Source organism: Phalacrocorax carbo (genome assembly GCF_963921805.1).
Source record: "Phalacrocorax carbo chromosome W unlocalized genomic scaffold, bPhaCar2.1 SUPER_W_unloc_2, whole genome shotgun sequence".
In the NCBI taxonomy this organism is placed as follows: domain Eukaryota; kingdom Metazoa; phylum Chordata; class Aves; order Suliformes; family Phalacrocoracidae; genus Phalacrocorax; species Phalacrocorax carbo.
The window spans coordinates 299217-326157 of NW_026990253.1; the positions used below are offsets into that span (position 1 = coordinate 299217).

The following is a 26941-nucleotide window of genomic DNA, read 5'->3' on the forward strand; positions in this document are numbered from 1 at the left end:
GGTAAGCAAAAAGGGTATGCCAGAAAACAGGGCTAGGAGGCAGATCTCCATCTGGCAGTGGACACCTGCCCACCAGCTATCTGGCAGCGCCTTTGGGGGGGAGATGCTAAGGGGTTAACACTGGCATGCTGGGAGGTGCTGCAGGACTCTGGGGGGGAAGCCACCTGCCAATGGCCATCCAAAAAAATGTAACAAAACATTATTTGGCAATTTATTCATTTGCTGGGAGGGGTAAACCCAGTTTCCAGAAGCAGCTGCCTGAAGCAGTCCCTTTCTGTCTGGCTGGTGGAGGTGCCCTGTCCTCTGCCCAGGTGAGGATTCCTCTGTATCTGACTTGCTGGGCACAGAAGCCATTGCCATGGCACCCACTCTGGCAGCCAGGGTGTGCAGAGCTCCTGCGCCCATGGTCCCCTTCACTAAGTTAGAGCTGCCCCAGTGTGCCAGAGGCTCTCGATCCTCTCTACCCAGCCTTCCCCTGTAGGTTTGGAAAGGGGGTCAGGGTCTGGTCTGTGGCCAAAAATGTCCCTGTCCCAATTATCATCCTTATCATCCTGGTAGATAGTGGCCCTAACTTGGGCCATTGTACTGGGACAATATCGCCAGGCCTCAAGGGCCTGCTGAGCCAAGGAGGCTAACTTATGCTCATCGTTCTCGGCCCCTTGCTTAGCTTCTCCCGCCTGTTTGAGGGTGCCATGCAGCCCAGTAACTTCGGTCCAGGCAACATTGAGGGCACAACTCAGGAGGCTGATTAAGGCTCCCTTGCCCTTTCCTTGTTTGCAATGACTAACCTTATGCTACAGTTGAAATTCATCCCTCATAGCCTGGGGATCTGCTCAGTTATCTTGGTCCCAATCCTCCTCCCCTTGAGGGGGAGCTCCAAACTTGCTCCTTTCCGAAAGCCTCTGGTAGTAGGCTCTTAGCCTGTTTGTGATGGCAATAATGTGGTCCAAACACTAATGGAGTCTGACAACATGTTCTAAAACAAAGCTTTATTGAGGCAGTAGGAAAGATGAGCAACAACACGCCCATACAGTGACTTACCGATAGCAAACACAGGCTCATAAGTGATGCCATGGCTCAGGTGGACTGCCAGGGACACTCGGTGTCCAGGTCATCTGGCAGCAACAGCCAACTGTGCAAATGTCTTTTTGAATGTGGGTGAGAGTCGCGCTGCCCCTGGTCTCCACCAATGCAGAGTGATTATTGACTTTGCACACCAGGCGACGAATCCGTTTTTCGGACAACAACTCCAGCCAGGTTCACTGCAGGGTATTTCCTACCTCTTGTGTAGTTGTAGTACAATTAGCATGAAGTGATCAAATGAACTGTAGTCTGAAACTGGGGTGGGAGAGAAATTTTTCAAACAATAGGAGATTCTCAACCCAAACCACAAACCTTAAAGTTTGCTCTCCTCTCCCACCTGCTTGCTTATTTAAAAAAAAAAAAAATAAAATCCCCAAAACAATTGGAGGGATATTTTTAAATAGTGCTTTTATCACTGACTATTATCTGGATTTAACCATCCACTTCAGACTTGACGGGAACTTTTTTTTGAGCTGTGTTATTTCTAGCACAATCATTAAGCACAGTAGAAGAGTGTTCTAATATTTTTGTAAAATGTAACTTAAGCTAACAGGCCAAAATTTAATATTGACATGTATTCAAATATTGGCTATTTGCCAGGGATGTCTGTGGTCAGTTGACCTTGGCTGGCTGCAAAGTGCCCACCAAGCTGTTCTATCGCTCTCTCTCCATCAACAGGATGGGGAGAAAATATGATGAAGAGCTTGTGGGTCGAGATAAGGGCAGGGAGATTACTTACCAAGTACTGTCATGGACAAAATAGACTTGACTTGGGGAAATTAATTTACTGTCAATTGTAACAGAGCAGGATAATGAGAAATAAGAAAAAGAAATCTAAAACACCTTCCCCCCACCCCTCCCTTCTTCCCAGGCTCAGATTAACTCCTGGCTCTTCTACCTCCTCCTCTCCCCAAACAGCCCAGGGCGATGGGGAACGGGGGTTGGGGTCAGTTCATAACACTTTGTCTCTGGCTCCTTCCTCCTCACACTCTCACATCGAGATAGGTTCCCTTTCAGAGTGGGAAGTTTCTGTTGCCAGACATAATTATTCCAAACATACCAATAATGCATTTGCCCTGGGAACTGTTCATCCAATTTGAGCTGCAAAAAATGCAGCCTATCATAATCAAAGCTGCCCACCTCAGGCCACCGTTGATTTGCAATTCCAAGGGTGGCCAATGTAGCCCAGGTGTCCTGACGCAGTTCCAGTGCCCTTTTCTTAGATAACCACTGGGTTCCATCTATTTTTGACCAATTGGTTAGCAATTCACACCTAAAGGTGACCCTTTCACTATACAGTGTCTGGTCCCCATTATTATTAACTCTCACCTCCTCACCTCAAAAAAAAAAAAAAAAAAAAAAAAAAAAATTTGTCCAACCGCTCCCCTCTGTGCTCAGGTTCCCCAGGTGAACTCACCTTTTGCCATCAGTGGGTTGTTGACTCGCAGGGGATAGTAGCAGCTGGTGGATTCAAGTGAGTCGGCGAAGTCCTTTCCGGGGTGCCAAAACCGTTGCAGTATTCTTTATTGCCAACCAAGGAAGGAGATGCAGGCACCCTTAAGTATAGAATTCCAAAGGGAAATTATTTACTGCAATGTGCATGCGGTGCCCCAGCCTAGTTCTGAGGGACCCTAACCATAAGTAACACACAGGTTATCTAGAATATACAGGTGGGCTCTCTCTCAGTTACAGTCCTAAGCTTATCTATAGTCGGCCGATCCTTCGCGCGGCTGTGTGATCAGAGACAGTGGTCTGGGTTGTTATTCATCCTTTATCTGCTAGATGCTCAGAACTGGTTTCCATGGGTTTGGTATCAGGCAAGGTTGTCATAACTAACTGAGCATTCATGCTTCAGTGTCTTCCCTCCTTGAGTTCTTGGAAAGCTCAATGAAACTAGGGTAAAGTTCATCCTATCAAGTGACCCAAGTTTGTACTTTTCTTCACAGTGGGCCCATTGCTCAGTGTGGCAGGGGACCTAGTGATGAAGGGCATCATAAAAGTCAAGTTACTCAATGATTTTTTTGCTTCAGTTTTTACTGGTAAGGTCTGCTCTCAGGTCCCTGAACCAGCTAGCACAGTTTGGGGGAATGAAACAGTAGCTCGGTACAGGAAGAGAGTTAGGGAGCACTTAAGCCAATCGGACAGATACGAGTCCATGGGACCAGATGGGACACATCCAAGCGTGCTGAAGGAGCTGACCAATGTCATTGGGAGGCTGCTGTCTATCATCTCTGAAAGGTTATGGCAACTGGGGGAGGTTCCTGATGGCCAGAACAGGGCAAACATCACTCCCATTTTCAAGAAGCACGAGAAGGAGGATCCAGGGAACTACAGGCTGGTCAGCCTTACCCTCTTTTCCCATGAAGATTATGGAGCAAATCCTCTTAGAAGCCATTTCTAAAGAGATGAAAGACAAGGAGGTGATTGGGAGCAGCCAACGTGGCTTCAGCAAGGGCAAATCATGCCCGACCAATCTCATTGCTTTCTGTAATGAGGTGGCTGGTGCTGTGGAAGAGCGGAAGGCAGTGGATGTTGTATACCTTGACTTTAGCAAGGCCTTTAACACAGTCTCCTATAGCTTTTTTTATCTCCAAATTGTTGGGATATGGGCTTGATAAGTGGATGATAAGGTGGATGGCAAATTAGCTGGACTGCTGAGCTCAAAGAGTTGTGATCAGTGGTACAAAGCCCAGCTGGGGGGCAGTAACTAGTGGGGTCCCTCAGGGATCAGTACTGGGACCAATACTGGTATTTAATGTCTTCATTAATGATCTGGATGATGGAATGGAGTGTACTCTCAGCTAGTTTGTGGATGATGCCAAATTGGGGGGAGTGGTCAGTATGCTGGAGGTCAGGCCTGCCATTCAGAGAGACCTGGGCAGGCTGGAGAAATGGGATGACCGGAACCTCATGAAGCTCAGCACGAGCAGATCCAAAGTCCTGCATCTGGAATGAAATAACCCTATGCAACAATACAAGTCAGAGGCTGACAGTCTGGGAAGCAGCTCCACAGAAAAGGATCTGGGGGTCCTGGTGGACAAGTTCACAATGAGTCAGCAGTGTGCCCTTGCAGCAGCAAATATGGCCAACTGGATCTTGAGCTGTATTAGCAAAAGTGCAGCCAGCAGGTCCAGGGAAGTGATCCTTCCCCTTTATTCGGCACTTGTGAGACTGTGTCTGTAGTACTATGTCCAGTTTTGGGCTCCCCAGTACAAGAAGGATAGTGACGCACTGGAACAAGTCCAGTGGAGGACCACCAAGCTGGCTGGGGGATGGAGAACGTGACATCCAAGGTGTCGTGGTTCAGCCCCAGTCGGCAACTAAACACCACGCAGCCGCTTGCTCACTCCCCCCACCCCTGCGGGACAGGGGAGAGAATTGGAAGAGCAAAAGCAAAAAAAACTTGTGGGTTGAGATAAGAACAGTTTAAGAATTAAAATAAAATAGCAATAATAACAACAATAATGATAATATAATAAAAAGGAAAAGGGGAAAAAAACCCCAAACAAACCACAAACAATACAACCGCTCACCACCTGCCGACCAGCGCTGCCTGGCCCCGAGCCGCGACTGCTGCCTGCCTCCCCCGGCCAGCTCCTCCCAGTTAACATACTGGGCATGACATTACATGATATGGAATATCCCTTTGGCCAGTTTGGATCAGCTATCTTGGCTGTGCCCCCTCCCCTCCCCTCCCCTCCCCTCCCGGCTTCTTGTGCACCCGGCAGAGCACGGGAGGCTAGAAAAGTCCTTGACTAGTATAAACACTACCTAGCAACAACTAAAACATCTGTGTGTTATCAACATTATTCTCATACTAAGTCCAAAGCACAGCACTATGCCAGCTGCAGTGAAGAAAATTAACTCTGTCCCAGCTAAAACCATGACACAAGGAGAGGCTGAGAGAACTGGGCCTGTTCAGCCCCAAGAAGAGAGAGAGAGATAAGGAGAGGGAGATTACTTGCCAGTTACCATCACAGGCAAAACAGACTCATCTTGGGGAAGTTAATTCAATTTACTGTCAATTAATTGTAACAGAGCAGGTTACTGAGCAATAAGAACAAATCTAAAAACACCTTCCCCCCACCCCTCCCTTCTTTCCAGGCTCAGCTTCACTCCTGACTCTTCTACACCACCCCCACCAAGCAGCACAGGGTGATGAGGAATGGGGGTTGTGGTCAGTTCATAATATTTCATCTCTGCGGCTCCTTCCTCCGCTCCGGAGTGGGGTACAGTCCGTCACGACCTTCTCCAATGTGGGTCCTTCCCACGGGCTGCAGTTCTTCAGGAACTACTCCAGCATGGATCCTTTCTACGGGGTACAGTCCTTCAGGAATGGACTGCTCGAACATGGCTCCCCCACGGGGTCACAGGTCCTGCCAGAAAACATGCTCCTGCGTGGGCTTCTCTCTGTGGGCTGCAGTTCCTGCCAAGAGCCTGCTCCTGTGTGGGCTCTCCACAGGCTGCAGCTTCCTTCAGGGCATATCCACCTGCTCCAGCGTGGGGTCCTCCACGGGCTGCAGGGTGAATATCTGCTCCACTGTTAACCTCCATGGGCTGCAGGGGGACAACCTGCATCACCATGGTCTTCACCACAGGCTGCAAGGGAATCTCTGCTCCAGCACCTGGAGCACCTCCTCCTCCTTCACCGACCTTGGTGTCGGCAGGGTTGCTTCTCTCACATATTCTCACTCCTCCCTCTCCTAGCTGCTGTTGTGCAGTGTATTTTACCCTGATAGGTATCCTTCCACAAGCACAGCTCACCAAGCATGAGGAGTATCATGACACCCACAAAGCCCTTCTGGAGTGAGGCTGTACCTAGGCAGCTCTGTGATTAGCTGAGGAAGGGGGGGGGGGGGGGGGGGGGGGGGGGGCGCGGCGGCTTGCTCCTCCCAGCTGCTCTTTCTCTTGGTCACGTGCAGTTGACGCGAGTTAGGTTTCTGTGCTGCACTTCCTACGTCATCGAGAATGTGAGGTGGTGGATGCAGCGTCCAGTTTGGTCGGCGGCAGTGGCAACTTTTATCTCCAAATTGCGTTTTCAGGTGGCATGGAAGACACAACAGGTGAGTCACTGGGGAGAGGGTGTGCTGCTGCTTGCATTTCTCTCCACTGTGGTGGGGCCACCCTGTGCGGCCTCTCTCTCTCGTCCCTCATTCCTGTCTCATAAGGATTCCTGCCGGTGGTGAAGGTCGCGCCGGACTGGACCGCTGCTGTCTCTGGAGCATGAGCGTCCTAGACTGTCACGGCAGCTCGGAGGGGGGCGGGGAGCACCCGGAAGCGGCAGGGGTGGTGGTGGTGTACGGTAGCCAGGCTGCATCAATTCGTCCCCACGCTCCAGACTGGGAGTGGCGTCTTGGGACATGCTCCTCAGTGGGAACCGCAGGGGAGACGTTTTGCCATGCTGCGGAGTAGGTGACGACTGGACGGGAGTAGGGAGAATAGCAACAGCATGCGGCAGTCTTCTGCAAGCCGCCTGGAATCCTAGCTGCCGATCCCTTGGTCACTTTCATCCACGCAGGCAGTGAGCTCTGCAGTACCTGCTGCCGAGGAGCTGGTGGCAGTCTACACAGCAGAGCTTGAAAGCCTGATCCTGCTCAGGACACAAACACACTCAGGTTGCTTCTCTAAATCCCCGCATTGTTCCTGATGCAGGCACTGGGAAAAGGCTAAACAAGAAAATGCAATGGCTGCCTTCCAAACTCAACGCTGTGTTTAGGTGTCTTTTTGTTTGGCAGTTCCACTTCTTTACGGAGAATCTCAGGCTAGGAGAAAACAAAACAAAACAAAAACAAACCATTCGGGTTGGAAGGGACTTCTGGAGGTCTCTAGTCCAGCCCCCTGCTTAAAGCAGGGTCAACACTGAATTCAGACCAGCTTGCCTCAGGGGTTTCTCTGGTCAGGGCTTGAAAACCTCCAAGACTGGAGACTGCACAACTTTTCAGGGTCCCTGTACCACTGCTTGACTGTCCTCGTGGTGAAAAACAGTTTCCTTATAGCCAGCATGAACCTTGCTTGTTTCAGTTTGTGCCCATTGTGTCATCTTCCCACTATGCAACACTGAAGAGCCTGGCCCTGTCTTCTTGATAGCCTCCTCATAGGTACTGGGGGGCTGCTATGAGGTGCCCCTGCAGCCTTCCTTCCTCCAGGCTGAACAAGCACACTTCCCTCAGCCTCTCCTCATAGTGCAAGTACTCCAGCCCCCTGACATCTTGTGGCCCTCTGCTGAATTTGATCCACTTTATCACTTTCTTGTACTGGGGTGCTTGAAATTTGACACAGCATTCTAGATGTGATCTAATGAGCACCAAGTGAAGGAGGATAATCACTTCCCTCAATCTACTAGCTATGCTCCTGGTCATATAGCCCAGGATACTGCTAACCACCTTTGCTGCCAAGGCACAGTTCTGGCTCATATTCAGCTTGCTGTTTTCCAAGATCCTCGGGTCCTTTTCAGCAGAGCTGCTTCCAGCCAGTCCCCAGATGGTATTGATGCCAGAGGTGGTTCTTCCCTAGGTGCAGGACTTGGCATTTGTCCCTGTTGAATTAAATTAAGTTCCTGTCAGCTCATTTCTCCAACCTGTCTAGGTCTCTCTGAATGGTAGCCCTGCCCTTGAGTATATTTACTTCATCCTCCCAACTCCTGAAAACTTGACAAGAGCAAGATGCATCACCTCCTCTAGGTGTTTGATAAAGATTTTAAACAAGACAGGTCCCAGGATAGACCCCTGCAGTACCCCACTTGTCACAAGCATCCCAGTAGAGTACAACCCATTAACCACCACTCTCTGAGCTCAGTCACCCAACTAGTTTTTAAACCCATCTAGTTGTCCACCCATCCAGACTATAATATCCCAACTTGGATACAAGAATATTGTGGGATACAGTATTGAAAGCCCTGCTAAAGTTGAGGTAAATGACATCCAGCGCTCTCCCTTCATCCACAAATCCTGCCGTTTTATCACAGAAGGCAATTAGGTTGGTCAGGCATGATAGCCCTGTGGTAAATGCATGCTGACCGTTCCCAATGACCTTCTCCTTCATGTGCCCAAAAACATGTTCCAAGAGGACTTTCTCTATGATTTTCCCAGGAACTGAAGTTCCCTGGGTTGAACTTTTGGGTTTGTTTGGTTTGGGGTTGTTGTTTCTTCTTTTTTTTTTTTTTTTTTCCTTTTTTAAGATGAATGCAACATTTGTCCTTCTCTAGTCATCAGGGAATTCCCCTGATCTTTGTGACTTTTCAAAGCTGATAAGAGAACGGCCTCACTATGAAACCAGCCAGTTCTCTCAGCACCCTTGGATGCAGTCCATCTAGTCCCATGGATTTGTACAGATTAAGTTCTCTAAAATAATCCGATTAAATCCTCATCCACTGTTGGTAGTTATCCTTGAACCCTGTCTCTAAGCACAGAGGCCTGGGAGACTTTGTCGGTGCAGGTTGAGGCCAAGGCGGCGTTGAATACCTCAGCCTCATCTATGTCCACTGTCACTAGATCACCCATCCCACTCAGCAATAGGCCCACCCTCTCCTTGTTCAGTCTTTTACTATTAAAGTGGTAGTAGAAGCTCTTGTTGCCCTTGATCTGTGATCTGTAGAGTTCCTCAAGTTGCTTAAAGAAGGCTTTGTCTGCTTCCTCGCCCTGTCTGTCACAAACTCCTGCCACAATATCACGCTTATTGGCCTCTGCTTTGATCTTGTTCAGTTCCTGTTAGTTGTAAGGGTAATCTTTGGAAATTGAGACCAATGTAAGCAAAGATAAAGCTGTATCTGGGATGGAATCACTTCTTGGAAAATAAAAACAAACTGGGTAACCAAATTAATTTCCTTCATGATATTTAACTTTTGATTAAATCATATAACAAAGGAGGCAGTCAAATATCATAAACCTGTCGGCTCATGGTAACTATTAGTTGTATGGGGAGCTATCTGTGGAGAAACAGGTTAAAGAATATTACATAATATTGCTATTTATTTCCCCCCAGATGGATACGCAGAGTTACTGGGGGGGGGGGGGAGGAGAGAGAGTTCACTTCAAATTTTAGTGTCTTTTGTTAAGTAGTTCAAATAGCTTTTTTAAAAATTTTTTTATTTCAGTCGTGCCGTATTTTAGTTCAAAGTAAACAGTAACTAAGCAACCATTTTGGCACTAGCAAGCCACTCATCCACTTCTGCTTTTGCTTGGCCCAACTTTTTGTTTTAACACCAAAATAATTATAAGGATTCTTCAGTGTGTTGGCTACTTGTGCAAAATACTGTAGTGCAACTAATAGGTCTTACTTGACGGGCCTTCACCAGTATCTGTAAGAAGTATTAAGGGTTCCTCTATTATAATGAGCTACCAAGGTTGAAGAATTTTTTACTTACGTGCATAGCTATGTCTTGAAAAGCGTCAGACTTAGAGGCTAATGTAGATAGCTAGGAACCATCTGTAGTCAAGTTTTGAAAAATATTGTATTGTTCCTGTTTTAAGTTGGTTGATATTGATTAAGAATTACCAGCTCAAGAGCCAGGAGGCAGCAATTAGACACTATCCTAGTGATAAGTTATCAAACCTGAAAAATAAAAAAAACCAAACCATAAAACCTTCTACTTTAACTGTCATGCTTGTGCTTGGCATTAGGATGGGGATAAAAACTAAATGGATAGGGCCAGTGTTTCCCATATTTGGTAGTACAGGAGTACGAGTTTGCAGTACTATTCTGGTTAACTAATTGAATAACCCGTGACCTGAAAGCCATTGGGCCTTTTTAAGTGGTACACACCCTACCATGCTTAGCAGTTCAGTCAAGATGGGCAACATCCTGATCTCTTGCTAGGGAATTGCTGAATCTGACAGCACCATAGAGGCAAGTCTGCCACAGCTGCATATCCCCAGATTCAACCAGTAGCAAGGCTGGGAATGTATTCCCAGTAGGTATACAAATACATATATAATACACATATACACATATACACATGGCCAGCAACACAGAACAAACAACACAGACAGAAACACTCAGCACTCAGACAAACAGCAACAATGGCCTCATCCTGTTCCCCTCTCTGGCTGATCAGGATGAAGGTCCATTAGTGGGAAATATATATGTATATACAATGTGGGTCCATCCAGTAACTGTATTTAGACACTCAGTCTATCCAGTAGCTAGCCCCTGGATCCCCTGGTCTCCCCAGTTGCTGGCACCTGGGCATATGTCGTGGTTCAGCCTCAGCTGGCAACTGAACACCACGCAGCCGCTCGCTCACTCCCCCCCCCACCCCCGTGGGATGGGGAAGAGAATCGGACGAGCAAAAGAACTTGTGGGTTGAGATAAGCACAGTTTAATGATTACAATAAAATGATAATGATAAATGATTATGATAATAATGACAATAATGTTAATATAATAAAAGGGAAAAGGAAGGGAAAGGGAAAACAGGGGAAAAAAAAACCCACAGAAACACAAACGCTACAATCGCTCACCACCCGCTGACCGACGCTGCCCGTCCCCGAGCTGCGATTGCTTCCTCCTCCCCCGGCCAGCCCCTCCCAGGTAGCATACTGGGCATGACGTTACATGATATGGAATATCCCTTTGGTCAGTTTGAATCCGCTCTCTTAGCTGTGCCCCCTCCCCTCCCGGCTTCTTGTGCACCCAGCAGAGCATGGGAAGCTAGACATGTCCTTGACTAGTATAAGCGCTACCCAGCAACAGCCCAAACATCTGTGTGTTATCTCAACAGTTTTTTTTTTTCCATGCTAATTTCAAAGCACAGTACTATACCAGCTGGAGTGAAGAAAATTAACTCTATCCCAGCTAAAACCATGACAGCATACGAGCCCCTAAGGCCCATAGCCCCACTCCAGTTGCCAGTACCGACCTCCTCTCACATACACACACTGTGATCCCCCAGTAGCTTGGCTTAGACACTCAATCTACCCAGTAGCTGGCCCCTGGATCCCCCCAGTCTCCCCAGTTGCCTCCCACACAAACACGCGCACACACACACACACCCCCCCCCACCCGTAAATTAGTCTCTTATTCCACCCCCAGACCCCATGGTCTCTTTGGCAGTTGGCTTGGTCCCTCCACTAGCCAATTCCTTCAGGTGCCTCGCCCTTAGAGACATGCATACCTGGTTCCCAAGCCACGACCTTCTCCATTGTGGGTCCTTCCCACGGGCTGCAGTTCTTCACAAACTGCTCCAGCATGGGTCCTTTCCACAGGGTACAGTCCTTCAGGAGCAGGCTGCTCCAGCGTGGGTCCCCCACAGGGTCACAGGTCCTGCCAGAAAACCTGCTCCTGTGTGGGCTCCTCTCCACGAGGCCACAGTCCCTGCTAGGAGCCTGCTCCCGTTTTGGCTGTCCACGGGCTGCAGCTTCCTTCAGGGCACATCCACCTGCTCCAGCATGGGGTCCTCCCATGGTCTTCACCACAGGCTGCAGGGCAATCTGTGCTCCGGTGCCTGGAGCACCTTCTCCCCCTCCTTCTTCACTGACCTTGGTGTTTGCGTAATTGTTTCTTTCATATAGTCTCACTCCTTTCTCCTGGCTGCTGTTGCGCAGCAGGTTTTTTTACCCTTTCTTAAATATGTTATCACAGAGGCGCTATGGAAGTCCCTGATTGGCTCAGCTTTGGCCATCAGCGGGTCCGTCTTGGAGCTGGCTGAAACTAGCTCTGTCTGACATGGGGGCAGCTTCTGTCATCTTCTCACAGAAACCACCGCTGCACCACCCCACCACCCCCACCCCCCCGCTACCAAAACCTTGCCATGTAAACCCAACACAATGTCAAATACACCTAAATATAAGGGGGTGGTGGTGTTTAAAGCGCAAATAGTAAATTGTGTTAAATTTATCTGGTAAGGAGAAAAACAAGTCTGATTATTTTTAGACTAAGCATATTAGTGTGCTCTTATTCTACTTAATGGAATATTTAAAACATGCTAGATTGTTTTTGCATTATAAAAACAATGAAGGAGATAAGTTACAGCTTTTGGGAGAAGGAGGAATTTGGAGGCTTATTTCGGTGGTGTTTGGTGTTTTTTTTTTTAATTACACTGTCACATAAACTATTTTTAATGCTTTGTTACTGGGCACAAAGCGTTGAATCAATTCAGAACTACTATATTTCACACAACTTGTTAGCGATGGTTTTGTTTAACAAGTAACAAAAGAGTTTGATCCTACTGTGTTTTCACTGCAAGTACACTTGCATGTGTGCCTTTTTAAGTGGGATGATGTCTTGTTGGGCAGGTGGAAGCACATAGAGTGGCTAGTTCTTAGCTACATGTATGCAAACTGACTATTTCCTCCCCCCCCCGCCTTTTGTAAGAGGATAAGGGTTTGAGTTAAGACTCTGAGAAGGTAGTTATAAATTTGGCTCCTTCTGTGCCCAGCTACCAACTTCAACAAACCTTCTAGGAATTCAGTATCTACTTGACCCTTTCTTAAATTAGGTTGGAATTGGCCAAGAGACTCAGAAGTTGATAACTGAAGGGAGATAGATGAACAGGTGGTGGAATTCCATCTTGTTCTCCTAGGAAATCAAAACACTTCCATTTACTCTGTGCAGCTTTTATTTATAACCTATATAAATAAAAATTATTATGTTCAGAAAATCATACTTTATTTCTTCCTGTATAGTAGGGATGCTTGCTCAGCAGTAGTAAATGGTGATATAAGTTAATAATTCAAACATTTACTAAGCACACCCTCTATTAATCACAGAATCACAGAATGGTAGGGATTGGAAGGGACCTCTGGAGATCATCTTGTCCAACCCTCCTGCTTGAGCAGGTACACCTAGAGCAGGCTGCACAGGGAAGCGTCCAGGCAGGTTTTGAATGTCTCCAGGGAAGGAGACTCCACAGCCTCCCTGGGCAGCCTGTTCCACTGCTCCGTCACCCTCACAGTAAAGAAGTTTTTTCTCATATTCAGGTGGAACTTCCTGTGTTCCAGCTTGTGCCCATTGCCCCTTGTCCTGTCATTGGGCACTGTTGAAAAGAGTCCAGTCCCATCGTCCTGACACCCACCCTTTAGATATTTATAGGTATTTATGAGATCCCCCCTCAGTCTTCTCTTCTCCGAGCTAAACAAACCCAAGTCTCTCAGCCTTTCCTCATGAGGGAGATGCTCCAGTCCCCTGATCATCTTCGTAGCTCTCCGCTGGACTTGCTCAAGGAGTTCCACATCCTTCTTAAACTGGGGGGCCCAAAACTGGACACAGTACTCCAAATGTGGTCTCACTAGGGCAGAGTAGAGGGGGAGGATAACCTCTCTCGATCTGCTGGCCACACTCCTTTTAATGCATCCCAGGATACTGTTGGCCTTCTTGGCCACAAGGGCACATTGCTGGCTCATGGTCAGCTTGTTGTCCACCAGCACTCCCAGGTCCTTCTCAACAGAGCCGCTTTCCAGTAGGTCAGCCCCCAGCCTGTACTGGTGCATGGGGTTGTTCCTCCCCAGGTGCAGGACCTTGCACTTGCTCTTGCTGAATTTTATCAGGTTCCCCTCGGCCCAGCTCTCCAGCCTGTCCAGGTCTCGCTGGATGGCAGCACGGCCTTCTGGTGTATCAGCCACTCCTCCCAGCTTGGTGTCATCAGTGAACTTGCTGAGGTTACACTCTGTCCCATCATCCAGGTCATTGATGAATATATTAAACAGGACTGGACCAGCACTTGGTTCTTTCAAGTTTATAATAAAAATATTAAGAGAAAAAATGCTGATCCTCTTATTCTTGAGAACAAATCATTCTGACATTTGAAAAAAATGTGTCCTAAAACTCTTTCAGGAGATATCAAAGTGAAATGTAAAACTAAAAGCCATAATGTCATGGTTTTAGCTGGGATAGAGTTAATTTTCTTCACTCTAGCTGGTATAGTGCTGTGCTTTGAAATTAGCATGGAAAAAAAAAACCTGTTGAGATAACACACAGATATTTGGGCTGTTGCTGGGTAGCGCTTATACTAGTCAAGGACATGTCTAGCCTCCCATGCTCTGCTGGGTGCACAAGAAGCTGGGAGGGGAGGGGGCACAGCTAAGAGAGCGGATTCAAACTGACCAAAGGGATATTCCATATCATGTAACGTCATGCCCAGTATGCTACCTGGGAGGGGCTGGCCGGGGGAGGGGGGGCAATCGCGGCTCGGGGACAGGCAGCGTCGGTCGGCGGGTGGTGAGCGGTTGTATCGTTTGTGTTTCCGTGTTTTTTTTCCCTGTTTTCCCTTTCCCTTCCTTTTCCCTTTTATTATATTAACATTATTGTCATTATTATCATAATCATTTATCATTATCATTTTATTGTAATCATTAAACTGTGCTTATCTCAGCCCTTTTGCTCGTCCGATTCTCTTCCCCATCCCACAGGGGTGGGGGGGGTGAGCGAGCGGCTGCGTGGTGTTCAGTTGCCAGCTGAGGCTGAACCACGACACATAACAACAAATATGTGGAATGAATCCTCCAGTAATTTCAGTGTTTGTGACTTCGCAAGGCAGAGGTAGTGTCCGAGTAGCTAATAATTCTCAGCAGATTTTTCTTCCACGAATATATGTAGTTGCATTTGAACCCAAAGGAACTTGGCTGTGGTAAGGAGTTTCGTAGTTTAACTACACAGTGTGAAGAAATACTTCCTTTTGTTCTGAACCTGCTAGTTTTGTTCCATAGACCCTAAGGGGAGAGAGAGCAGTTTTCTTCTCCATTCAGGATTTTATAGTTTTTCTTCATATCTTCATAGAATCATAGAATGGTTTAGGTTGGAAGGGACCTTTAGAGGTCATCTAGTCCACCCCCCCTGCAGTGAGCAGGGACAGCTTCAACTAGATCAGGTCGCTCAGAGCCCTGTCCAACCTGACCTTGAATGTTTCAAGGGATGGGGCATCTACCACCTCTCTGGGCAACCTGTTCCAGTGTTTCACCACCCTCATTGTAAAAAAATTTCTTCCTTATATCTAGTCTGAATCTATCCTCCTTTAGTTTAAAACCATTACCCCTTGTCCTGTCAAAACAGGCCTTGCTAAAGAGATTGCCCTCATCTTTCCTGTAGTCCCCCTTTAAGTACTGGAAGGCCGCAATAAGGTCTCCCCGCAGCCTTCTCTTCTCCAGGCTGAACAAGCCCAACTCTCTCAGCCTGTCCTCATAGGCGAGGTGCTCCAGCCCTCGGATCATTTTTGTGGCTCTCCTCTGGACCTGCTCCAACAGTTCCATGTCCTTCCCGTGTTGAGGGTTCCTTGCCCTTAACATTTCCCTGACTCTGAAAATTTCTATAGTTATGAAATATTTGTAGCCAAACAATTTGTGTATTTTGGTTTTGCTTTTAGTGATTTGTGCAGTTACAGTACTAGGCTGTTCTCTTTCCTGAGGCTTACTGAAAGACAATTGAATTGAATGCCTGCTGTTTATACCAGTGATGGCTAATTTGTGACCCACTGACTATATCTGACTGTCCAGAAGAATGAATCTAGCGTTTCCTGGATCCCCAAGATCTGTACTAGAAAATGGTTCGAGACCTTATAAAGACTGCAGAGACTGGCTACCTAAACAACTTATCACACAATTGGAAGCATATGTTGTGCAGCCAAAATGGGTGTCCCTCATGACTAGGCATGCACCACCACATAGTTGAAATGCATGCCTTCTAGTCATTTGGTAGGGGGTATTGTCATGGGTATGACAGTGTTGACTCAGAGAATTTCACTTAAAAATATGTTAATTGGCAATAAATTAAATTATTAATTCAGGTACTGAGAAACAAAAAAGACAAACAATTAAACAAACACTTAGGGAAAACGCCTTTCTTCCCCCTTCCCCAGGCTCAACTTCAGTCCAGACACCTCTCTTCCCCCCTCCCTGGTCTCCACTGCCCTTATTTTTGCCGTGCATTACACTCGGTCCCTTCAGTGAGGCAACAGGCGGTGCAGGATGTTTGGAATAGTGCATAGTGTTTTTTCTTCCACTGCTCCTGTTTTTTTTATTAATTTCCTCTGCTCTGGCATGGGCTTATCCACAGGCTGCAGCCCCTTTTGGGGGCGTACCTGCTTTGGTGTGGCTTATCCATGGGCTGTAGTCCCCCTCAGAGGCATACCACCTCCTCTGGCATGGAACACCTTCTGAGAGTGTCTCCAGCTGTGTCCCCGACAGTGTCCCCTTCCTTGTGTCTCTTTCTGGTTTTCCTCACGTGTCTCCTCCTGTGTCTCCTGCCCCTAGCTGCTACCACCCTTTGTTAAATATGTTTGTGCAGAGGTATCATGTGTTCCCCAGGTTGAAGTTTTGGTATGTGGTGGGTTGTTTTCATCAGTTGCTGAGCTGGCTGTAACCAGCTGTGACTAGCACAGGACAGTTCATGGCCTATGCATGCACAGATCAGCCCTGCAGCCCCCTGCTACCAAAACCCTGCCATTTATGCTAAATATAGATATACTGCAAGTACTTCAAGGAAATCTTTGTTGCCAGCTGTTGCTGAAAGGTGAAGCATCACTGAACCAAAAAGGGAAAATCAGATAATGTATCAATTCTCTTCTCTTCTCTTGCACCATACAAGCTACTGTGAAGAAAATTAACTCCATCCCAGCCAAACCCAGTACATTCTCCACCCCTTTTTCCATACCATTTACATTATGCTCAGGTCCCACACTATCCAATACATCCTCATTAACCACCCCCCCCTTCCAATCCTTTGATATATACACTGATATCATTCCCTTAGTCTATGGGTCAGCCCTGTAAAATGTCCATAAGATGTCCATAAGATGTCCATAAAATGTCGACTGAATTAATTTAGTCCATGACTTTGGGCTCCATCTGTTATGGGGGTCACTCAGGAAAGGAGAGGTGGTGTGTTGTGTCGGATTGTTGCACACTGAAGCCACCTCAAGTTGCGTCACCACTGCACATGCCTGGTTCCTCATGAGATTCAGTCTTCACTGGTTTGGGTGAGTCCTGCTATAATACTTTGACATATGGGAGCCACAGCAACGGCGACATACAGCATCATATAACACTGGCATCATACAGCAATGGCATCATGCAACTCAAATCATGGGTTATTTTCACCCAAGATTAAATCTCCTTGAGGTACACATGAGACTTCCCCATCCTTCTGCATTACCCACCAAGTAATCAGGCAAGCAAGGGAAGAGACCAGCATGGCTGAGTCGAGACATGCTGGTCAAACTAAAGAGCAAGAGGGAACTGCACAGGCAGTGGAAGCAGGGACAGGTATCCTGGGAAGAGTATAGGGACGCTGCCCAGTTGTGTAGGGATGGGGTCAGGAGGGCCAAGGCGCGTCTGGAGCTGAATGTGGCAAGGGATGCAAAGAATAACAAGAAGGGCTTCTACAGGTACATCAACAAGAAAAGGAAAGCCAAAGAAAGCGTACCTCCCCGATGAACAAGAATGGTGGCCTAGTATCAACAGCAGATGAGGAGAAGGCTGAGGTACTCAACAACTGTTTTGCCTCAGTGTTCACTGGTAACGTCTCTCCTCACCCCTCCTGGGTCGATGGACTGCAGGATGGAGACCAGGGAGATAAAGCCCCTCCCACTGTAAGGGAAGATCAGGTTCATGACCGCCTGAGGAACCTGGATATACACAAGTCTATGGGACCTGATGAGGTACATCCCAGAGGCCTGAGGGAACTGGCTGATGTAGTCGCTAAGCCACTCTCCATGATATTTGAAAAGTCATGGCAGTCAGGTGAAGTCCCTGGGGACTGGAAAAAGGGAAACATTGTGCCCATCTTTATAAAGGGTAGAAAGAAGGACCCGGGGAACTACCGACCTGTCAGCCTCACCTCTGTGCCGGGGAAGATCATGGAACAGATCCTCCGAGAAGCTATGCTAAGGCACATGGAGGACAGGGAGGTGATCTGAGGCAGCCAGCATGGCTTCACCAAGGGCGAGTCCTGCCTGACCAACCTCGTGGCCTTCTATGATGGAGTGACTACATCAGTGGACAAGGGAAGGGCTACGGATGTCATCTATCTGGACTTCTGTAAGGCCTTTGACACGGTCCCCCCCCAGCATCCTTCTCTCTAAGCTGGAGAGATACAGATTTGATGGGTAGACTGTTCGGTGGATAAGGAACTGGCTGGATGGTCGCAGCCAGAGGGTAGTGGTCAATGGATCAATGTCCAGATGGAGACCGGTGATGAGTGGTGTCCCTCAGGTGTCCGTACTATGACCAGTACTTATTTAATATCTTCATCAATGACATAGACAGTGGGATCACGTGCACCCTCAGCAAGTTTGCAGATGACACCAAGCTGAGTGTTGCAGTTGACACACTAGAAGGACGGGATGTCATCCAGAGAGACCTAGACGGGCTGGAGAGGTGGGCCTGTGAGAACCTCATGAGGTTCAACAAGGCCAAGTGCAAGGTCCTGCACCTGGGTTGGGGCAACCCCTGATATTAGTACAGGCTGGGGGATGAAGGGATTGAGAGCAGCCCTGCAGAGAAGGACTTGGGGCTACTGGTGTTGAGGGCTCTAGAGCTGTACACAGTCCTCCAAGGTGGGGTCTCACCAGGGTGGAGTAGAGGGGCAGAATCACCTCCTGCGCAGATAGAACCACAGGGTGGCATGTGGTGTGTGCACCACCCTTTCCCTTGAGAAGAAGTGTGGCTCTTAATAACTGAGTTACTTGTTGGTATGGGGAAGGAAGAAGATATATTCTCTTTGAATTGCTGGAACTGTTGGAACAGTCTCTCCACAGCCAAGATGCAGGCCTGTAGAGAGGAAGAGAGATTCTCTTTGAATTGCTGGAGTTGGCTAGCCAATCCAGACACAGTTGGTGCCTCCATATCTGTCCAGCTCATGATCACCAGGGTGTTGGCATATGATGTCAGTGCTCTTTCTACAAACTTTTGCCACATGGACCGCATGCATCGGATTTCATCCGGGTCTTTGGATGCTTGGTTATTGACTTGGTTGCTATAGATCACCTCCACCACTGCTAATTCCCTCAGTTACTGGATACCTCCCACAATGATGGTCCACTTGGCTCGGTAATTTACAAAATCTTCCTTGAAGGGTTACCTTTCCTTCACTCTTGACAGGAGGTGCCTCCAGAGGCTGAAGACTGTTGCCCCTTTTCCAATCCCTTTGTCAATGGCCTTATCCCTAGCAAAAGATCCCAGCTGCTAGGCTTCCTTACCCTCTGTTTCCTGACTATTGGCCACAATATACCAGCATCAGAGCAACGAGCTGATAATTTGCTCACCTGGATGACAGCTGAAATCTTTTTGCTTATCTTGCAGCTGACTCAGGGATAGGGATCAGGTAGTTTCTGACTCGTTTATGAGTTCAGTTTCTTCCCCCTCCTGTTCTTGTGTCTGCTCTGCTGCAGAATAGGCTGCCCCTTCTGATTCCCCTCTTAGGAGAAGCTTCTTTCTCCCTTACTAAACGGGTTGACTTCTGCTTTCATTGTTTCTTCTTGATTATAGGGGCAACAGATATAGTTGAGGGCTGGGTCTCTGGTTCAGCCACAGTGTCTGTTTGTATGTCTTCACATCCAGAGACCCTCTCTCCTCCTTGAGGGTGCTGAATAGTGCTGAATAGTGCTCGGTAGGCATAGGCCAGGCCCCAGCACAGTGAAAGAAGTTGTATCTCTTTGGCATAGCCAGGGCATCCCGTTTTCAAACATTCTATCACTTCATCAGGATCTCACGCTTGTTCAGGGGTGAAGTTCCAGACCATCAGTGACAACCATTCTAGGAACCTGCCCATATTCTCCCACACGCCTTGCCACCCATAACCACACTGCTTCGGGGCATATCCCTGGGTGATGTTCCTAAATAGTTGGTTAACCTTAGAAAAAGCCAAAAAATATTCTTGAGAAGTACCTATAGGAGTATTTTGGTTACCCAAGGATGTTCAAGATATATTGAGTGGTACTGGTGGATGAGAAGCTGGACATGAGCCAACAATGTGCGCTTGCAGCCCAGAAAGCCAACCGTATCCTGGGCTGCATCAAAAGAAGCGTGGCCAGCAGTTTGAGGGAGGTGATTCTGCCCCTCTACTCCACTCTGGTGAGACCCCACCTGGAGTACTGCATCCAGCTCTGGAGCCCTCAACAGAGCAAGGACATGGAACTGTTGGAGCGGGTCCAGAGGAGGGCCACAAAAATGATCTGAGGGCTGGAGCACCTCACCTATGAGGACAGGCTGAGAGAGTTGGGCTTGTTCAGCCTGGAGAAGAGAAGGCTGCGGGGAGACCTTATTGCGGCCTTCCAGTACTTAAAGGGGGACTACAGGAAAGATGGGGGCAATCTCTTTAGCAAGGCCTGTTTGTGACAGGACAAGGGGGAATGGGTTTAAACTAAAGGAGGGTAGATTTAGACTGGCTATAAGGAAGACGTTTTTTTACAATGAGGGTGGTGAAACACTGGAACAGGTTGCCCAGAGAGGTGGTAGATGCCCCATCCCTTGAAACATTCAAGGTCAGGTTGGACAGGGCTCTGAGCGACCTGATCTAGTTGAAGCTGTCCCTGCTCACTGCAGGGGGGGTGGACTAGATGACCTCTAAAGGTCCCTTCCAACCTAAACCATTCTATGATTCTTTGACTCTGAGTACACCCAGGTCCTTGAGCAAAAGTAATCCCATGAATGAGTTTGCCTTTTCTGAAGGAAGAAGTAACACAAAATTTCCCAGCCAGTTCCTTATGTGTACTATGGGGCCCTTATCTCCTTCCAGTGTACATAGGGGTTTCATTTGGGCAGGGTCAGGTTGATGGGCAGATCCTCTAATGTTAACTAGCCAAGTAGCTTCTGCAAAATTTGTATCCCAGTGCTTGAATCTCCCAGCACCTATTGCTCTCAGTGTAGTTTTTAACAGTCCATTTTATCATTCGATTTTCCCAGAGGCTGGTGCATGATACACCCAGTCAGTGCCAAGCTCCTTGGCCCAGGTGTTTATGAGGTTGCTTTGGAAAATGAGTCCTGTTGTCTGACTCAATTATTTCTGGGGTGCCATGTCGCCATAAAACTTGTTTTTCAAGGCTCCGGATAGTGTTTCGGGAAGCGACATGGGTCACGCGGTATGTTTCCAACCATCCAGTAGTCACTTCCACTATTGTAAGCATGTGGTTCTTGCCATGGCAGGTTTGTGGCAGTGTGATATAATCAATCTGCCAGGCTTCCCCATATTTATATTTCAGCCATTGTCCTCTATACCTTCTTTCCTGAACTTGTTGTCTGCATAGTTGTTTCTCTCACATATTCTCACTCCTTTGCACAGCAGTTTTTTTACCCTTTCTTAAATATGTTATCACAGAGGTGGTACGAAAGTCACTGATTGGCTCAGCTTTGGCCATCAGCAGGTCCGTTTTGGAGCCGGCTGAAACTAGCTCTGTCTGACATGGGGGCAGCTTCTTTCATCTTCTCACAGAAACCACCGCTGCACCACCCCCACCACCCCCCCACTACCAAAACCTTTCACATAAACCCAGAAAGGTTATATTTCTATCTGGAGTTCTGTATGCAAATTATGTTTGTAGTTCATGGTTGCACACATATGAAAATAATCACTCTATTTTAAAAGTTCTTATGCAGAAGGCAGATATTTGAATAAAGTTTTTTTGTTGTGTAACAGATAGCAATTGACTCCTTGTATACTCTTGAAGATGAAGCTAGACCAATTCAGACTAGAGTTAAAGCTCAAATTTTTCAACATGAGGAACAATTTATCAAAGACCGTGTTGGCTTCTTCATAATTAGATCTTTTTAAATCAGTATTGGATGGTTTACTGAAGAGGTGTTTTAGTTTGAACAGGAATTAACAGGAAACACATTGTGTTAGTCAGCTCACAGTAGAGCATCCTGTGGCATGTTATCATGGTTTAGCCCCAGTCAGCAACTAAGCACCACACAGCTCACTCCCCCCACCCCAGTGGGATGGGGGAGAGTATCGGAAGAGCAAAAGTAAGAAAACTCATGGGTTGAGATAAGAACAGTTTAATAATTAAAATAAAATTGTAATAGTAAAAGCAATAATAATATAATGAAAATAATGAGAGAGAGAGGAGAGAGAGGAGAGAGAGAGGTAAAACCTGGAGGGGGGGTGTAACCAACAAGCAATGCAGCTGCTCACCACCTGCTGACCAATGCTGCCAGTCCCCAAGCCATGATTGCTGCTTCCCTTGGCTAACTCCCCCCATTTAATATACTGAGCATGACATCATAAGGTATGGAATATCTCTTTGGCCAGTTTAGATCATCTGTCTTGGCTGTGCCCCCTCCCCTCCTGGCTTCTTGTGCACCTGGCAGAGCATGGGAAGCTGGAAAAGTCCTTGACTAGTGTAAGCACTACTTAGCAACAACTAAAACATCAGTGTGTTATCAATATTATTCTCATACTAAATCCAAAGCAGAGCAATATACCAGCTACAGTGAAGAAAATTAACTCTATCCCAGCCAAAACCATGACACATGTTCAAAGTGGTGTTAGCTATTATATTGTTAACTCCATAACAGATTCTGGTTTGGGCTTTTTTTTGTTTGGTTTTGTGTTCCTTCACAGGATTGCCAGCATAAGTATAATATCAATATGGTAGTGGGAAATTAATTTAAGTACTTTGTCTCTTAGCCATAATTTTTTTCTTTTTTTTAAACTTCATCCTTTTTTAGCATTATAGCTTCTTCTGCTTTATTTTATAGAATAATGGATTTTCCAGGACACTTCGAGCAAGTCTTTCAGCAGCTAAACTACCAGAGGCTTCATGGCCAACTTTGTGATTGTGTCATTGTGGTAGGAAACAGACATTTCAAAGCCCATCGTTCTGTTCTGGCAGCATGTAGCACACACTTCCGAGCTCTCTTTACTGTAGTAGAGGGTGATCAAACTATGAACATGATTCAGCTGGACAGTGAAGTGGTGACAGCAGAAGCTTTTGCTGCCCTGATTGATATGATGTACACTTCTACACTAATGCTTGGGGAGAGCAATGTAATGGATGTCTTGCTAGCTGCTTCTCACCTACATTTGAACTCTGTTGTTAAAGCATGTAAACACTACCTTACTACCAGGACGCTACCAATGTCTCCACCTAGTGATAGAGTTCAGGAACAAAATGCACGCATCCAAAGGTCTTTCATGCTTCAGCAGCTTGGACTGAGCATTGTGAGCTCTGCATTAAATTCCAGTCAGAGCACAGAGGAACAACTAAATACCATGAGCTCATCGACGAGAAGTAACATAGAACAATGTACTACCTTTCCTATCCGGCGTCTCCACAAGCGTAAACAGTCTTCTGATGATCGGGCCAGACAGCGAATCAGACCTACCATAGATGAGTCCATTTCAGATGTTACTCCAGAGAGCAGGCAGTCAGCAGTTCATTCACGAGAAGATTTTTTTTCACCAGATTCACTGAAGAATGTGGACAATTCTAAGGCTGATGCTGTTATTGATAAACAAGAGGATAATACTATTGTGTTTGAACAATCTTTTGGTGCTCAAGAAGATGCTCAAGTACCCAGCCAGTCAGACAACAGTGGAGGAAACATTTCACAGATATCCATCTCATCTCAGGTAATACAAGTAGAAGCCAGTTTTGATCAGGAAGCTACTTCTGAAAAATCCAACTTCTCATGCAAAAATCCAGAGGTCAGTCTAAATGAAAAAGAACACACGGGGGTGGTGGTTAAATCTGAGCCTTTGAGTTCCCCAGAGCCTCAAGATGAAGTGAGTGATGCCACTTCTCAAGCAGAAGGCAGTGAGTCTGTTGAAGTGGGAGGAGGAGTGGTGAGTGCAGAGAAGATAGAATTGAGTCCTGAAAGCAGTGATCGTAGCTTTTCTGACCCACAGTCCAGTACTGATAGGGTGGGAGACATCCATATTATGGAAGTGTCAAATAACCTGGAACACAAGTCCACTTTCAGTATCTCAAATTTTCTGAATAAAAGCAGAGGTGGTAACTTTGGTGCAAGTCAAAATAGCAATGATAACATTCCAAATACAAGGGACTGCAGAATGGATGGTGATGCCTCTTACCTATTGAGTTCAGAGTCTGGGCCTGCTAGGAATCATTCCTCTGTTACAGTTTGTCATGTAGAGAATCCATTCAGTGAGTCTGCAGACTCTCATTTTGTTAGACCAATGCAGGATGCCATGGCTCTTCCGTGTGTACAGACTTCTGGGTACAGGGCTGCAGAACAATTTGGTATGGCTTTTCCAAGGTCAGGCTTGGGCCTGCACTCTTCATCAAGGACAGTAATGGGATCTGTAAGAGGTGGAGCTAGTAGCTTTCCTGGCTATCGTCGCATAGCCCCCAAAATGCCTGTTGTGACCTCTGTCAGAAGCTCCCAGCTACAAGATAACACTTCCAGTTCCCAGCTGTTAATCAATGGGACCACTTTTGAAAATGGACATCCTTCACAACCTGGTCCACCACAGTTGACAAGGGCATCTGCAGATGTTCTTTCAAAATGTAAGAAGGCCTTATCTGAACATAATGTCTTGGTTGTTGAAGGTGCTCGTAAATATGCCTGTAAGATCTGCTGCAAGACTTTTTTGACCCTAACAGACTGTAAGAAGCACATTCGTGTGCATACAGGAGAAAAGCCTTATGCCTGTTTAAAGTGTGGCAAACGGTTCAGCCAGTCCAGCCATCTATATAAACATTCCAAAACAACCTGTCTGAGATGGCAGAGCAGCAATCTACCTAGCACTTTGCTTTAATCTCCCCCACTCCCTAGCCCCATGGGAATGCTAATACAAACTTTTAAGACTGGAGTATTTCAGGAACACTAATATTCTTTTGTTCAAGGCTGAAGGTTAAGAAGCTGCCCTTGTAGATTACTGAATGCTTGCATGTGATTGTGCTGCATTGACAAAAGTCTTGGTTCTGTAAATTGGTGATAATACCATATTTACCTCACAGGGGTGTTGTGAGACTTAAACAACTGTTAATGAACTGCTTTGAGATTTTCAAAAGGAGGCACTGTAGACAGGTTAAGAGTTATTGTTAAATACATGCAGATCTTTGGGTTCCCTAAAACCAAGTAATTCCATTGTTGGGCAGACAGGTGGGGGTTGAGTGAGAATATAGTTAACTCCTAATTATATTGGAGTAGTATGTTTCAAGAATGAAAAACTGAAGGGCAAATAATTGGGGGGGGGGAGATTTTGTAAAATTCTGAAAACATTTAAATAAATGACCCATAACATAAGTTGGTAAGTTGTGTATGAACAGTAATGCAAGGAGATCTTTACAGTAACTAATGCAGATTGCATATTCTTAAAAGAAAACCAACCTTGGCTGCACCTGTCTGCCATAAAATGCTTTAAAATGTTAATTATGAAAGTAGTTTTAGGGTTCTGAATGCGTTTTTGGTTGTTTTGCAGTAAAGGACAGTGTGTAATGAAGGTACTTAAAATCAGTCCACAACAAGTAACTTCTGGACTGTTAGATGTGTATATAAATACTTTGAATACAGCAAGGTCTGGTTGTTTCACCATTTTTTCTGTAAAATCTTGTATTGAGTAATAAGTGAAATACTGCTTCTTGTTTGTGCTATTCTTAGCAATATTTTAACCAACTTGTATTTCATATGTTTAAATTTCATAGGCATGGAAGCCTGAAACGAGCTTGTCTATATCTACTTTGTTTTTTTTAAATGAGAGATGATTTGTGGTGGCTCTTTTTACTGGGTAAGGTAGTTTCTTACTCCAGATGCAAATAGTGAATCTGATTCACATTATTGTGTAAGCATATTATCGTTTCCTCATTTTATCTTCAGGCTTTAATTTCCTCTTCCATATACTTACTGTCCTTCCTAACTATATATTGTCCCTCAGATCAATGTCAGGAATGATCCTCACTTGCCATATTTATGGATGTCTCTGTATAAAATGTAGCTATCAACACCAATCCTTCAGTTTAGAGTAGTATCATAAATGTACTTTTTCATATAACTAAAAATCTAGCATTAATTTCATTAAAAAGATAGCATTATACACTTTGTAAAGCAGAAGTTCAGTGATCTTTATTCTTCAGGTGAATCTCATAGATTGTGTTTTAATTTCCTCTTCTTAGAAACCACTGTAACTAATAATGTTTTCAGGGGTTTTTTGGTTTTGTTTTTTTTTTTGTTACAGATGCCCATGAACTAACTATTGCTTTTCAATATATTAGGTTTCGAAATAAATTTTGGAGTACTTATACTGATAAATGTTACCCTGCTATGTGGGAGCTGGGTCAGTGCCTCAGCATGTCAGTTCTACCTAGAACAGACAGCTATTTAACATTTTCTATATCTAAGTCACACAGCAGTTGCTACTTTTAATATAAAAATGTACTTGCAAACTTCCCCTCTTTGTTCTGTATAGCAAATATATCCCGTGTGATGTTACTGTCCAATTCTGAGGAACTTGTGCTATCCAATAGACAGGTTAGCCTTCTGAATGATTTTGGCTTTATATTTAGGTAAACTGAAAAGAAAATCCTAATTCACAGTGCTGTAACTAATCTTAACTGGATCAACAATCCAAAGTATTGAAGCATCAAAACAAAATGTGCATTGTCAGACCAAAGGAAATATGGAACAGTCATTATATGAAACAGTAGTTCGCTAATAAAGAAATACAGCTTCATCTCCTCTAACCACACTTCATGTTGGAAAAACTGCCTAATGTCTGTCAATACCTTATTTGCAGCTTGAGCATCCAAGGTAAATAAGAATATGGAACTATGGTGAATGGCATGAGTAAATCCTTTAGTATGTTAAAATCTCACTATTGGTTTTATTTAATTGTCACATTTCTGGATCTTTATTTTTAAAGCATTAAAGAAATTTGTCATACTTACAGAAAGCAGTAGGAAAGAACACATTTCGTTTGATAATCGGAGTCTAATGACATTGAGGCTCACTCAGTCTCCTGGATCAGCAAT

At 45.9% G+C, this 26941-nt stretch overlaps 1 protein-coding gene and 1 long non-coding RNA gene across 3 annotated transcripts in view; one reads left to right on the forward strand and one right to left on the reverse strand.

Annotated features, from left to right (window-relative positions):
- The window catches only part of LOC135310847 (zinc finger and BTB domain-containing protein 5-like), a 214788-nt gene extending 188770 nt beyond the window's left edge, over positions 1 to 26018 (forward strand). For both annotated transcript variants that reach the window (XM_064439903.1, XM_064439902.1), the window contains exon 2: positions 22707 to 26018. In XM_064439903.1, the coding sequence (XP_064295973.1) occupies positions 22711 to 24729 (2019 nt within the window). In that variant the 5' untranslated portion in view covers positions 22707 to 22710 and the 3' untranslated portion in view covers positions 24730 to 26018. The remainder of the gene's footprint in view (positions 1 to 22706) is intronic.
- LOC135310850 (uncharacterized) overlaps positions 5080 to 26941 on the reverse strand; it is a 239059-nt gene continuing 217197 nt past the window's right edge. Inside the window, exons 2-3 of the long non-coding RNA XR_010370825.1 lie at positions 9446 to 9633; positions 5080 to 6845 (exon numbers count right to left, since the gene is read on the reverse strand). This is a non-coding gene — a long non-coding RNA (uncharacterized LOC135310850). The remainder of the gene's footprint in view (positions 6846 to 9445; positions 9634 to 26941) is intronic.